This window comes from Mastigoproctus giganteus, chromosome 13 (assembly GCF_048544385.1).
Source record: "Mastigoproctus giganteus isolate SK-2022 chromosome 13, ASM4854438v1, whole genome shotgun sequence".
In the NCBI taxonomy this organism is placed as follows: domain Eukaryota; kingdom Metazoa; phylum Arthropoda; class Arachnida; order Uropygi; family Thelyphonidae; genus Mastigoproctus; species Mastigoproctus giganteus.
The window spans coordinates 112,563,882-112,580,010 of record NC_143587.1 but is presented as its reverse complement, the minus strand read 5'-3'; the positions used below and the strand labels follow the sequence as shown (position 1 = coordinate 112,580,010).

The 16,129-nt window shown below is 37.9% G+C and overlaps 1 protein-coding gene across 1 annotated transcript in view; it reads right to left on the bottom strand.

Moving 5' to 3' along the window:
* LOC150076369 (uncharacterized) overlaps window positions 1-16,129 on the bottom strand; it is a 265,264-nt gene that overhangs the window by 141,666 nt on the left and 107,469 nt on the right. Inside the window, exon 6 of the mRNA XM_090388089.1 lies at window positions 5,313-5,387. Within this exon, the coding sequence (XP_090244215.1) occupies window positions 5,313-5,387 (75 nt within the window). The remainder of the gene's footprint in view (window positions 1-5,312; window positions 5,388-16,129) is intronic.

The window sequence follows — 16,129 nt, the reverse complement described above, 5'->3', positions numbered from 1 at the left end:
AGGTAAGCATAGGACATACATAAGGCACAATTTCATACACCTTAGCAACATATAAATTTCAACTTTTTCCTTTTTCATATTTCATTTATCACTTTACCTTCTTAGCAAAATTATGGTTGTTATATTTAAACATGTTTGCAATCCCTTACAATTAGGATTCTTACCTACCAACACTGAATTCCGAAACATTTACCTCCATTTAGATAAAGATAGTTCTACTTGAGTTCTACTTGACATAGTCAAAACACCTATATTTTGAAAAACTTGAAATAAGTGTAATTATTTTTTCTTTCTGTTCTATCAGCATACAGAATTATCAATTATCCAGAAACACAAAAAATTTTAAATTTTATAATTCCAAAAATTTCCACAAATTAAAAGTTCATTAGGTTCAAAACACTCACAAATACTAGTCAATTCCAAAGAATTTGCAATGGTTGGAAATTCCATTTGTAATAATGCTGTACTCAACTGAATACTGTTAATAATAAACATTAATGCCCTATCATAGCAAAGTATAGAACTGCTTTTCTAACAACAAATTTCTAATTATTATAATACATAGCTCACTTTGAATTGCCCAAAATAACACTAAAGTTCTGAATTAAAGGCTAAAAGAGAATGTGCAGTTGAGAGAGAAAAATATAAATAACTATACTTTGAAACAGCATTGTGAGTCAACATTGAGTCTATGGAAGTATCCTATTTACCTAGCTCCAAACATATTAATGTGCACAGAAGACTATTTCTGTGGCGAAAGACCATTAAGACCTGTTTGATCAGATTTTTAAAATGGAAATATATTTAATTATTTATGCATAATGTGTATAAGTCAATACATTTATGACATACAGGCAGTTCCCTCTTTATGAGTGCTCGGGTTTAAAGTTTTTTTTTTTTTTACCACATATTAAGTATCAACAAAATCAAAAATATGAACATTAATTACAATAAATAAGGCATTTCGCACAACTTGCGTCGGTCGCTAGACAATACAGCACTACTGTGCATGCATGCATTTGTTTGTTCAGGTAGACAAGAGTGTCTCATTGACTCATAACATAACGCAGTTACCACGCTGATGTTACAAAGAGTGGATGTGTTGCTCTTCATTTTCACTGTCTTGTCTTCTTTCAAATTTATCCCACTTATTAATACTGTACAGTATGCCAAAACTAAGTAATACTACAGACAGTGATGTTAATAAAAAGAAAGACTAAATATAATATTGGAAACAAAATATGAGATCATAAGCAAACATGTGGGCAGAATGACTGTTAAAGATCATTGTGCAAAATTCTATCATGAAATTAATAAAGAAAAGAGAAGACTGTCTTGGAAACAAACAACTCTTGAAGCATTTCTGAAGGGGAAAATGACTCCTTGCACTTCCAACAAACTAGCAAGTGTCAAGCCAACAAAGAGTGTTGAACCCACGAGTGACGAACAATCAATAAGTGAGGAACCATCAACAAGTGTGCATTTAGTCGATGATGATAACGAATAAAGATTCTTTAACATTTGTATGACAAATAATTTCTTTATTATTATAATTTGCTTAATTTCCTTTTTCATTTCTTTGGATAAATAAATCATTGCTTAAGCATAGACTATTATATTGTTGACCTTTATTTAACTCAGAGTGGAAATTATAAATTCCCACTCTGAGTTTTCACTTTAAGAGCATGCACCAAGAACAAATTAACTTGTAAAGTCGATAACTACCTGTATATAAATTTAATTATGTATAGTGTGTGTAATAAGCTTATATATATATATAGGCTTGTATATATTTATATTTAATATATATTTAATCTTGATGTTAAAATATACATGCTGTATATTTTAACATCAGGATTAAAAACTCCATTGTGTATGAACAGAATTAGTGGGATTATTGACACTAAGTTTTAAATTTTTTTTTTTTTTTTTTTTATGTGCACCCCAAACACAAGAGGTATTAGAACCTATAGTACTTAGTACCGTGCTTGGGTTGGAGGTTGAGAAGACGAAAGAAGATATTTGTTGCCATTGGACTTGAACTTCTGTAGATTATAATTTTCAGGAAATACGTATGAAGGAAGGTTGTTCCAGAAAACGGCAGTTGAATGTATAAATGATGAAGATGAAAAGTTGGTTCTGTGGATTTGAAGTTGGAGAGTAAATGGATGTTGGCTAGTGGCGGCACGTGTTCGGACTGTTTTGAAAGAGAGAGCGGGAATTATAGAAACCAATTCAGAAGAACAGTACCCATGGAAGTACCTGTAGAAGAGGCATGCAGCAGAAACAGTGCGTCTATGAGAAAGCGAGTGGAGAGACTCGGTTAGAGATGAATCATTAATTAACCTAACTGCCCTCTTCTGAATGGAATCAAGAAGACTGAGAGAGGTTTTGAGGGCACCACCACAGATGTGGGAACAATATTCCATGGCAGGGTGGATTTGCAATTTATACAGAGTGAGCAGCTGTTTGGAAGAAAAGTAACGCCGAGAGCGAAAGAAAAAACCAAGTTTTTTAGATGCAGAGGAAACAATATTTGTAATGTGCTTGTGCCAAGAGAGATTTAGAAGTCAGGGTAATCCCCAAAAGAGATATATCATTTTGCCTAGAAATCGGAGTGTCACTAAAGGTAAGCATGGGAGCAGAAGAATCCTTTTTGTGAGATATAAGACAAGACTGAGTTTTAGAAGGGTTGAAATCAACTAAGTTGTATTTGCCCCACTGGAGAATTACCTGAAGATCAGCATTTAAGGAATTGGCAGCAGATTTTCGAGAAGTTGAAGCTGATTGAGCAGGACAAGGTTTCTCAAAATGGAAAGTTGAATGCAATGTGCTATCATCGACAAAACTATGGATAGGATTTCCAGTCAATGGAAGAAGGTCATTGATATACAAGAGGAAAAGAGTGGGGGAAAGAACTGAACCTTGGGGGACACCGGCATTAGTGGAGAAGTTAGAAGACAGAGAGCTATCTACCATCATCCTCAGTGAGCGATCAGAGAGAAAACTGGATAACCAATTACTAAAAACAGTTGGCAAACCATAAGATGGAAGCTTGTTTAGAAGACCTTTATGGCAAACACGATCAAAAGCCTTTGAGATGTCAAGAGCAACTACTTGTGTTTCACCGAACCTTTCCACTGAATTAGTCCATAAATGGGTAACATAAGCCAGAATATCACCAGTGGATCGACACTGACGGAATCCATACTGGTGATCGTTGATCAGACGGAAGGTTTCTAAGTAGTTTAAGAGTTGGCGGTTAATTGATTTCTCCATTACTTTAGAAAGAGTAGAAGTAATTGTGATGGGACAATAATTGGACGGGAGGGATTGGATGAGCAAATTTCCAAGCAGAAGGAAAAACACCTTTGGAATAAGAAAGTGAAAAAAGTCGGCAAAAAATAGGAGTAAGTTCAGGAGCACAGGTTTTGAGAACAAGTGGGGAAATACCATCAGGACATTTCATCAGGACCTGGAGCTTTCTTAGCATCAAGATTCATCAAAATCATTCTGATATCCTTTTGACGGAAGACCACAGGAGGCATTGAATGGAGCGTGTTGGGAATGGTGGGAGGTGGTTTACCAAGATCATTAATACATGAGCTGGAAGAAAAATGGGATGCTAGCAGGTCAGCTTTATCCTTGGCTGAAGTGACAACAGAACCATCTGGTTTGGACAGAGGTGGGAGCAGAGATGGGTAAAAGTTGCGGCCAATAGCTTTGGCAAGAGACCAGAATGCTCGGCTACCATTAGGGCAAGAAGCAAGTTTTCTACTCTTAGCCTGTTCGAACTCTAGTTTGGACTGATTAATAACTGTTTTACAATTGTTGCGAGCTTTGGTGTAGGCAGAAAATGAAACTGAAGAATTAGAAACAAGCCAATTACGATATGCAACATTCTTCTCTTGGACAGCCTTAGCACATTTATTGGAAAACCAAGGTTTAGATAAAGGACGAGATTTTAAAGTGGAGTGTGGGATAAAGGATTCCATTCCTGCAAGAATAATTTCACTGACACGATCTGAGCAAACGTTGACATCAGAACTTTTGAAACAGTAATCCGACCAAGGAAAAGAAGAAAAGAAGTCTCGCAGGTCATCCCATTTTGCATTCTTGTAATGCCAAACAACACGAGGTTGGGAATAGCCATGAGATAAAGGTTCCATTGGAGAAGAGACAATCACCAAGTTGTGATCTGAAGCGCCTAAAGGACCTCTCACTTCAACCGTGTACTTAGAAGGGTTGTTTGTGAGAAAAAGATCAAGCGTATTGGCTGTATGATTAGGATTGTCCGGTATTCTTGTAGGTAAATGAACAATCTGTGCTAGGTCATTAGTAATTGCAAAAACCTCAGCATCTCGGCCTGCTGGGTCGGTGTGACTAGAAAACGGAAGCCAGCTGGAGTTGGGAAAATTAAAATCACCAAGGAAAATTACCTCAGTGTTAGGAAAGTTGGACTGGAGAAAGTCTAGTTGCAAAGAGAGGAAGTCAAAGAGCTCCAAGTGATTAGTAGAGTTGGGAGAATGGTAGAGACAACAGATGAATTTGACACAATGAGGTAAAGAGATTTTAAGCCAGAGAAGATCAAAGAGAGGAGATTCCAAATTGCCAAGTCTCTGACAGGGAATATCAGAACGGACACATGCACAAGTACCACCTTTGAGGCGAAAGGAATCATACAGCAAATAATTTGGGCATCTGAGATGAGCAGTAGTTGGATCAACCGATAACTGAGATTCTGTCAGAAAAAGTACATGGGGTTTGGCAGTCTGCAAGTGGAAATGGACATCGTTGAGATTAGAACTGAGACCACGTATATTTGTGAAATGAATTAGAAAGTCCAAATAAACATTATTGATAAGTTGCTTCACTTGATGCAATAATTTAGCACCTTTAGTGAAAACTTTGAATATGTTGCAATTAGAAGAACTAGTCACTATGTTAAAAATGCTCAGAAGCTTGTTACACATCGATCATTTCTATAATTTTTACTCATGCTGTATGCAAAAACTTTTTGTATGATTTGGTTTATATAAGATTTTACTTGATCAAATATTTATGAATGTGGTATTGTTTATTCCAAATCACTTCAGCAGATATAAAAGCTCTTCTAACTACATCGTCTTGAGTAGCGACACAACCGAACTTTACCTTTCCCACAGAAGCTAACTCATGTTGCTGTCACAAAGTACAGTTAATTAAATTAAGCAATGCTGAATAACCCCTCCACTGTATTTTTGCATGAATTTTATAAGAGAAGTTATGCAGTGATAAAATAAAAGTCATAATCAAAATGCAGCAAAACTTACGAAACTGGGGCATATTTGGAGTTGCTGGAAGTGGAATTTCATCAACTTGAACTTGTTGAGCAAATCTAACAGATTCTGAAAATGAGAATGTATAAATTGCAAAGATATACTTATGTTATATTAAAATATATGTTTTAATAACAGAAATACAACAATAATATAAAAATTTAACAGCCTTATTCATTAAATTAGTATCCATTAAATCCATTAGTATCCAAAAAATAAATGTTTTAATAATAGAAATACAACAATAATATAAAAATTTAATAGACTTATTCATTAAATTAGTATCCATTTAATCAGGATACAACATAATGAAATTAGAAAAAAAAGTTTAATTATACTTTCCGGCAATAAGTAAAATCACTATTATTTCATAAAAGATTTACACAGTTCATAACTGTATCAATGAACAGAGGACAATCTATTTTTAGGATTAAGGGCAAGCTACATATGAGCTTGCCCTTAATCCAGCAGTATTAGCCTATTTTGTAGTATTAGGAAAATGATATAAGAAAGCAAGCTCATCTAACATCAGTGGGAGAGGGACTGAGATTAGCTAATACTACTGTTTCTAACTTCATATACTGATCTGTTGTAAGTATTTGCCCAATCCCTCCTTAAATTTAGATCGCTTCAGCATATCTTTACAGTTAGTCATATCCTCTGAATTGTTTGAACAACATTTTAAGGCCTTAAATACCATAATCATGTCACTTTGCATGATGCCTAGTTCAAAAAACTCAATTCTCTCTCTCTCGATAAGAATATACCCGAGTGCCTGTAAACAATCTTGTTGCTCTTCTGTGTACTCTTTCCAATCATCCACATCTTTCCTAAATAGGGTTTCCGTTGAAACCCTATTTAGGAAAAAGGCCTGGAAAAAAATTGCACTGTGGTCTACCCACACTGCTACTTTATAAAATAGAATAATCATCTCTCTACAGGCAATGTTTCTATATATCATTGACAGAATCCTCGCAGTCTGCTTACACTATTGGAAGAACTTTGTAACAGATTGTATAGTTATTTCGAAATCCTTACTTTAACTTGACAATTACTGCTACTAAGATGCAAGACCTTATATTTTCCAATGATATACCTCAGATATAACATGTCCATGAAGTGGTCTTTTATAGCCACTGTATTATACCATTTAATCATCTCTTTATCCACAGTAACTTTCCCATAATTCCACATCTCCCCAATTTATAGAACAATTGTTCATATAGAACTAAGTCAAAAGCTTAATTGAAATCTAAGGAAATCATGTTTAAATTATTTTTGTATCCAATTCAAATTGACATTTGAATTGGATACAATTTATTGACAACCTCATAATACGATATACTATGATTAAATTGAAATTAAACACTTCTTTTTGGCCATGTAAAGTATTACTTACAAGTTTTGCTTGCAAAGAAATAAAATAATTAAATCGTTAAATATGGCATTATCAGGATGTTCCCCAATGAAGTTGTGCCTGTGGTTCCCTTTATCTTTCTTTTATTTTCATTAATTTTCTTGTATGAGGTGTATGCATTTACATATGCTATGAATTGTCATCGTAGGATGAACTTGCATTGTCTCTCTGTTATGGTACAGGCAGCAGAAGTATCATTATGGCAGAATTCCATGTTAGTCTCTTCCCAAGGTGATTGTAGACACTATTTTCTTTTAATTTCCAGTTTTTAATTATTTTTCATTTTTATTTCTTTGCTTAACAATAGTTCCACAAGCAAAGCTTGCTGTAGTTACAACAATGCTTTCACATGGTAAAAATACTATTTAACATGTTCGCTGCATCAGCACGTATTCACTGGTACCCCAAATGCGGTACTGTAACGAATGTGTTATGGCACAGCACCCAATGAAGAGTAACGCATATGGGTGGTCTTAAGCAGTTGGTTTTGATTTACTGGCACAAAAATAACTGCGGTTATACTGCGCCTTCTTAAGCGGTCATTATACAAGTAGCATAAAAAGTAAAGGCACATGAAATGAGCTGTTTGATTCTGTCAGCACATTGATTGAATTTTGGGATACTGTCATCACATTTTTATTTGTTTTTTGCTTATGATGAGGTTAGTTTATGTGCACAGAATAAATTTTCATCAAAATTTTGAGTTTTGTTCTAATTCTCAGCCCAAAAGTAAGCGTTCAGTTTTAGCTATGAATTCCAGATTTTTACTTTTCAATCATTATTTAAGAATTTTCAGAATGTTGAGTTTTTAAAATATTGTTATTTCTCAACATTTTGAAAACTATAGAAAATCTCAAATATAAGTGGTAGCAAACATTAATTTCAATTTAATCATCTTGTGATAATGTCGCACATGCTATTGTATAATTTTTTTTTTTATTATTTTTTTTATGTAAACCCCAAACACGAGAGGTATTAGAACCTATCGTACTTAGTACCGTGCTCGGGTTGGAGGTTGAGAAGACGAAAGAAGATATTTGTTGACATTGGACTTGAACTTGAGTAGACTGTAATTTTCAGGAAATACGTATGAAGGAAGGTTGTTCCAGAAAACGGCAGTTGAATGAATAAACGAGGAAGATGAAAAGTTCGTTCTGTGGGTTTGAAGTTGGACAGGAAATGGATGTTGGCTGGTGGCTGCACATGTTCGGACTGTTTTGAAAGAGAGAGAGAGAGAGAGAGAGCATTAGCATTAGTAGAGGCATATGATGCAAGAAAGCAAGTTTATGCAGCATCAGCCAAAAAAAAAAAAAAAAACACTTCCTTTTCACCCCTCCGTTCGTTCGAAATACCTGTCCAGCTGAGCCTTAAATTTATTTAGGCTATCAACTTCCACAACAAGGGATGGAAGTCTGTTCCACCAACCAACTACCCGCTGGCTAAAGGCAAATTTCTGCACATCTATTCTACATCTGTCTTTCCTCAATTTGAATTTATGCCCTCTCAGGTGATTATTCTGAGCAAGAGGAAGAATCCCATCAGCATTGAGCATGCTCAAACCATTCAAGGCTTTATAGACCTGTATCAGATCACCTCACCGAGAATTATTGAAGCCAATTCATAAGAAAAGTGCCCATGGAAGTACTGTAGAAGAGGCATGCAGCAGAAACAGTACGTCTATGAGACAGCGAGTGGAGAGACTCTGGATAAATGGAATCAAAAAGTCTAAGAGAGGTTTCGGGAGCACCACCCCAGATGTGGGAACAATATTCCATGGCAGGGCGGATTTGCGATTTATACAGAGTGAGCAGCAGTTTAGAAGAAAAGTAAAGCCAAGAGCGAAAGACAAAACCAAGTTTTTTAGATGCAGAGGAAGCAATATTTTTAATGTGCTTGTGCTAAGAGAGATTAGAAGTCAGGGCAATCCCCAAAAGGGATATATCATTTTGCCTAGAAATCGGAGTGCCACCAAAGATAAGCATAGAAGCAGAAGAATCCTTTTTGCAAGATATAAGAGAAGACTGAATTTTAGAAGGGTTGAAATCAACTAAGTTGTCTTTGTCCCACTGGAGAATTACCTGAAGATCAGCATTTAAGGAATAGGTAGGAGATTAATAACTGCTTCACAATTGTTGCGAGCTTTGGTGTAGGCAGAAAATGAAACTGAAGAATTAGAAACAAGCCAATTACGATATGCAACATTCTTCTCTTGGACAGCCTTAGCACATTTATTGGAAAACCAAGGTTTAGATAAAGGATGAGATTTTAAAGTGGAGTGTGGGATAAAGGATTCCATTCCTACAAGAATAATTTCACTCACATGATCTGAGCAAACGTTGACATCAGAAGTTTTGAAACAGTAATCCGACCAAGGAAAAGAAATCTCGCAAGTCATTCCAATTTGCATTCTTGTACTGTCAAACAACACGAGGTTGGGAATAGCAATGAGATAAAGGCTCCATTGGAGAAGAGACAATCACCAAGTTGCAATCTGAAGTGCCTAAAGGACCTCTCACTTCAACCGTGTACTTAGAAGAGTTGTTTGTGAGAAAAAGATCCAGCGTGTTGACTGTATGATTATGATTGTCTGGTATTCCTGTAGGTAAATGAACAATCTGTGCAAGGTTATTAGTAATTGCAAAAGCTTCAGCATCTCTACCAGTGGGTCGGTGTGACTAGAAAATGGACGCCAGCTGGAGTTGTGAACATTAAAATCACAAAGGAAAATTACCTCACTGTTAGGAAAGTTGGACTGGAGAAAGTCCAGTTGCAAAGAGAAGAAGTCATAGAATTCCAAGTGATTAGTGGATTTGGGAGAATGGTAGAGATATTTTAATCCAGAGAAGATAAAAGGGAGGAGATTCCAAATTGTCAAGTCTCTGAAACGGAATATCAGAATGCATATATGCACAAGTACCACCTTTGAGGCGAAAGGCATCATACAGCGAATAATTTGGGCATCTGAGATGAGAAGTAGTTGAATCAACCAATAACTGAGATTCTGTCAGAAAAAGTACATAGGGTTTGGCACACTGCAAGTGGAAATGGACATTGTTGAGATGTTGTTGTTGTTGTTGTTTTTATTTTTAGGAGCATCAGCAACTAAGGCCATATTGCTCTGGGAATATGCGGTGGTCATTCCCTGACGTTTCCGCATCCTCCGTATTTGGTGGTGATGGGCTCGAACCCCGGTCTAATCAAGAAGCGTGTGCTACGCACTGCTGCTCCTTCCCACCTGGCTAAGGAGGTGCCTCATTTTGAGATTAGAATTGAGACCACATATATTTGTGAAATGAATTAGGAAGTGTTTAACATCATTAGCTAATTACATTAGTCAGACACTGTCTCCCCTTAATGACATGCTCCAATTCCCACATAGAAATCTACATAAAATCTGACTTCTTTAAAATCTGGAAATATTAAGAAAGTGATCTGGCATCATATCTATAATTACATTTAACTTTAAGAATACATACAAAAATGATGGCATTTTCTCTCTCTCTCTCCCTCCCCACACACACACACACACACGCGCGCACGCACGCGCACACCACTGTTATGCTTATTCATTAAAATTTGTAACTTAGTGCAAATTATAACCCCATGGCTGGTCACACAGTGCTTATGCAAGCTGGTGACCAGTTTGAGGGCACTATAACCTCTTCCATAAACAGACAATTACATGCACAAACAAGTGAATTAATTCCACATAACAAAAGTTTCTGCCACCATTATAATTATTCTTGCAGTTTTTCAGCTATGAAGTTTATAATGGCAGAAAACAAAAAAAAAAATCTGGTGACATTTGTTATTACATGCAAATATATATAAATACAGTAAAACCTCAACTAATCCAGTTACAGTTAATCCAGATCAAAATACGAAAAATTTTGTTTACAGTTGAGTACTGTACTTTGAAAGACACACGGATTTTGGAAGGCAGATGAGTAACTTTGACTGCACTGAGAGAGATGGAACATACATCACATTGTCATGCATGTTGTTCAATCTTGTTGTTGACTCTGAGCCAGATGGGTATAACTGCTTATATCGCTGTATCGCTTCATATATATACTTCTTTATAAGTATATATTTTATATAGCATTTTTTATATATTTTATATAAAATATATATGTTATATATTTTATATAACATATTTTATATAGCATTAGCAAAGGCACATGATGCAAGAAAGCAAGCTTACATAGCATCAGCCAAAAAAAAAAAAAAAACCACCCTTATTTCATCCATCCACTCACTCCAAATGTTCGTCAAGTTCTGCCTTGAATCGATTTAAGCTATCAACTTCTACCATGACAGATGGAAGTTTGTTCCAGCAATCAACCACCCAGTGGCTAAAGACAAACTTCCGCACATCTATCGTACAACCGTCTTTCTCAATTTGAATTTAGGCCCTCTCAGGCGATTATTCCGAGCAAGAGGAAGAATCGCATCAGATTGAGCATGCTCAAACCATTCAAGGCTTTATACACCTCATTCAGATCACCTTGCAGGTACCTAATCTCCAGACACTGTAATTTGCAAAACTTAAGCCTTTCTTCGTAAGAGCAACCCTTTATTCCATTCATTAATCTTGTTGCCCTTCTCTGTACTTGTTCAAACAGCTCTACATTCTACTTAAAATGAGGCCTCCAGACCTATATACAGTACTCAAGGTGTGACCTGACCATTGCCCTATACAAGGGGATAATCACCTCCTTATCCCTGCTAAAAATATTCCTGTATATCATTGACAAGACACGAGCTACTCTTGCAGACTGTCTGCATTGCTCAGAAAACTTTATATCTGCCTGCACAATTACCCCCAGGTCCTTTTCATTCTCTACCACTGTCAGAGGATAGTTTAACATTATTTCACTATATTCCAGACCAAGGGAAGATATAAACCCAACCATTGAATACCTACAAGTAGTCACAAACTTGCTACCTACTGCAAATATCATAGTGTGTGCTGATGTCAACTGCCGGTCAGCCTTATGGCATAGCCGTACGGAAGACAGAGCAGGCACACCCAATGGCCAGATACTTTCAAACTATATAGCCACTTCACCCTTTCAAGTGCTAAACCAACCAAATAACCTCCCAACTTTTAGCAGTACCATGTGGGAGAGTGACACTGATGTTACTCTTGACGCTAATTCAATAGCTTATAAAATCACAGACTGGTGTGTACAGCCATCCTGGACCACATCAGATCACAGAGCCATTTCCTTCAAACTAAACAGGCAATTACAAACAACCCAACACCCCCTGCTGGATATTAAAAGGTATAACCTTAAACAGGCAAACTGGCAGATTTTTACAGAACATACAGCAGCTGAGCTGCAAAAACAGGAAAATGAGTGGTCTAGATCAGGCAACTGTAGCCCGGACGAGCAAACATTGACTATGACAAACATTTTAACAAAAACGGCAACTCTGTCTATACCACGGAAAAAACCGAGGAAGTAGACAGTTCCCTGGTGGTGGTGCCCCAAACTGACTATACTCAGAAGTAGGCGAGGAGACATTTTCAAAGAGCCAGAACATCTTGGCCACAAAATGAGCTGGATGCACTGAGAGATTCTTATAGAATTCTCAGGAATCAGTATTCAGCCCTCATAAGAGACAAGAAAAGGGAATGCTGGAGGCACTTGGTGGGAACTACTGGAAACAATAACCCCTGGGAAGTTATTATTATTATTAATATCCATATGATGCAAGGAAGCCTGAGGCTTATGCTGCACCAGGAGAAAAAAAAAGTTCCCGAGTAACCCTGTGTGTGTGTGTGTGTGTGTGTGTGTGTGTGTGTGTGTGTGTGTGTGTGTGTGTGTGTGTGTGCGCGCGCGCGCGCTTAAGTGAGTGAGAGAGAGAGAGCCAAAAGCAGAAGGGAATCACCAAGAAAGAGAAGAATGATGATATCCAGCTCAGGACCCTGGGTGTGCTAAGCCCATACTCACCAGATGTGAGCCCCCGGGGTTAAGTTGTTTACAGAATAGTGACCAACAAGCTGCCAAGAGGAGATGCCTTAGAAGCTACTGTTAAACCAGATGGAACCCCAACCCTGTGTTGGGTGGATTCTGTAAATAACATTGACTGAAACTGGGAATCATTCCCCCACCCAACTAAACATCATAAAAGAAAACACTGAATATGACAATGCCAATATTGAACCTCTGTTAACCATACAAGACTTAGAAATAGCACTATCTAAAACCAAAAACAATAAATGCCCAGGTTTTGACCTCTTAGAGGTTGAGATTATCAAAAAAATTAGCAGAAATAGCATCAGATAAATTAATAGCACTATAATAACTGTATGACAGAAGGTATATTCCCAAAAATATGGAAACAAGCTGTGTTAAGATTAATTCTCAAAAACCCTGAAAAACTCCCTACTGATCCCAAATCATATAGACCAATAGCCCTACTCCCTGTACTAGGGGCTATATATTAGTCTTTCATATATTTTCCCTAGAATATTACACAGAAGCAGGTTTGCATTCCAACAATCAATACGGTTTTAAGCAGGGCAATTCGACGGAGGATGCCGTGCACCACCTACTGACAACAGTTAAAAACACAGAGGAGAAATATATGCTGGCAATCTCCACTGACTTTGCCAGGACATTTGACTCACTCTGGTGGCCTAGTGTCCTTAGGAGACTTCGCCAGGCAAATGCCCAAAAAAACCTCTATAAGGTAATAAACAGCTACCTTACAGACAGAAGTGTCTCAATACGCACAAGGTTCCAGGAATTGACACACCCTGTGAATAAAGGCTGCCCGCAGGGTTCAATCCTTGGCCCTTTCTTTTGGAACATTGTTCTGGACGAATTTCTGGCATTGGATCTCGGCTCCGTGGAAAGCCTGGCCTTTGCAGATGACATGATTTTCCTTGTAAAAGGTTGTTGTTTTTGGTTTTTAGGAGAATTAGCAACTAAGGCCATATTGCTCCGGAATATGCGGTGGTCATTCCTTGACCTTTCCGCATCCTCCATATTTGGTGGTGACGGGCTCGAACCCCGGTCTAATCAAGAAGCGCGTGGTACGCACTGCTGCTCCTTCCCACCTGGCTACGGAGGCGCCCTTGTAAAAGGTAATTCACGAGTGGTTGTAGAGCAAAGAGCAAACTCCGCCCTCTTGCAGCTGCAGGAGTGGGCACAAATGCACATGCTCAAAAAAACCAAACAAATACTTCTAAAAGGCAATTTGGACATAAGCAGATGTCCACAAATCAAAATTAACACAACCACTATAAAAATGGTAACAGAACTAAAATATCTTGGAGTGGTCTTTGATTCAAAACTAACTTTTTACCCCCATTTGATCTACTTGGTGAAGAAAGTGAGAAATTATGGAGGTATGATTGCCAGGATCAGTTGAGCAGACTGGAGCCTCAAAAGAAAGACCCTGGCAGTCATATACCATGCAATGTTCCTACCTGTTATCATCTATGGAGCCGGTGTGTGGCCATAGTAAGAAATGGGAATAAATTAGAATCAATACAAAGGACAATACTACTCACTATTACCAGAGCATGTCGCACAGTAAGCACACCTGCACTATAGTTGCTGGCCGGAACTTTCCCACTTTACCTGGAAGTAGCCAAAAGAGGCTTATATTATAGATTTAAAAAGGGCATAGCCACAGAATTTCTGGGGATAGCCCTTGACACAACCAACACCTTCAATGATGAAAGAAAAAGAATAGCCACAAAGCTCCATGAGCTATGGCAAACAAAGTGGGAGCAGGAAACCAGGGTCTGGTTACCAAATGGTTTCTGCCATGGGTGTCAATGGTTAGCCCAGAGCCACCTAAGTGGTATGCCCCTGGACTTTTTACAACATTTATATTGACAGGTCACGGCTCTCTAAAGGCGAAACTAACCTCCTTAGGCCTGACCGATGACCCAAACTGCACCTGTGGCGAAAGTAAAGACTGCGCACACATTCTATATGAATGTATAATATATGACATCCCCAGAACAGAGCTAATAGCACAGATTGGTCCCCTTCCCAGGGGAGCAAAACATCTGTTCATCATAGAAGAGCAAAATTATAAAGCTTTTATATCTTTCACACAGAAAGTATTCGAAATGCACGGAGCAACCCAAAGAATGGCAATTCAGCCCCCCAGCAATTTGACAATAATCAATAATAAAATTGCCAACGTTTCCTACCACGCCCAGACGATGACTTAAAAACTGTTAGGACAGCAGTATTCTGCACCTTGACAGAAACCTGATATAATAAAACTCCCCAGGACTACCCTGCCATGTGTAGGAACCTAGGGCCCCACACCAAACCAAGTAACCATGAAGGGGAGGGAGATGTACAGGCAGCCAGAGAAGCAGATTAACTGAAAAATATCAGTAATCTAGTAGCAAGGGAATCCAATGTAGAATGAAAGAAGAATGAAGGAATGAATGAATGAAAATGAAAGATAGAATGAATAGGCTGGGCACTGAGTGAACTAGGAATTATGGTAAAAGGGAATAAATGGCAGTTTTGGTGAAAGAAAGAGTGACCTAGCATGAGGGAAAGAAAGAGTGAATGGGAATGAGTGGAAGGACAAATGTAATTGGCCGAAAGAATACAAAGTTAAAAATAACTTACATTACTTTACATATACTGTACTAACAAATATTACTGGCCTGCAAAAAAAAGAAAAAAAACAAAAAAACTTGCAGCTAGGCCTACACCACAACTGAAGAATAACAGTAAGTTGAGGTGCCCAGAGAGTGCAGTGCAGAAAGTAAGAGTCGAATAAATAAGATATCTAGAAGAATGAATAAAAGTGTAAGCGTGTGAGAAAAAAAAAAACCACAAACCATAAATGCTACATTTAAGTACACACTAACTCGTTTTAATTAGTATTTAAATTTTCACTACACATCATTGCATCCCCTCCTGGTGTGTGAGAAAAAGATGAATGAGTTGAGTAAAAAAAAAAAAAAAAAAGAATGCAAGTAGAGTGAGAATGCAGATTATGAATGAAATAAATGTGTCTCTCCCCCACCCACTCGCCTGGTGGTTTCCCCACTGCCAGCTAACATATCCCACCACCGGAGCAGGATGGGCAGCTTGACCTTCATACTGGATTCGACACTGACGAAGACATTCTGCGGCTTTGCTGCCAACACGCCACTGGCGATCTGAACTGGGTACTCTAACCTGGTTCCCTTTAAAACCCCATCCCCAGACAGAGATGGATCTCTGTCTCCTCTCCTCCCTGCCTACCCCCCATACTTCACCTGGTGGGGCTCGTCTCCACTGACCTCTTTGGGGATGCCTACTCTATCATCCCTACTCTGTTTTTCCCCCAGTCTTCAGTCTCCCCCTCTCACTAAATCGACCAACATACACCTTAACAATGCTGCCAAATTCTAATC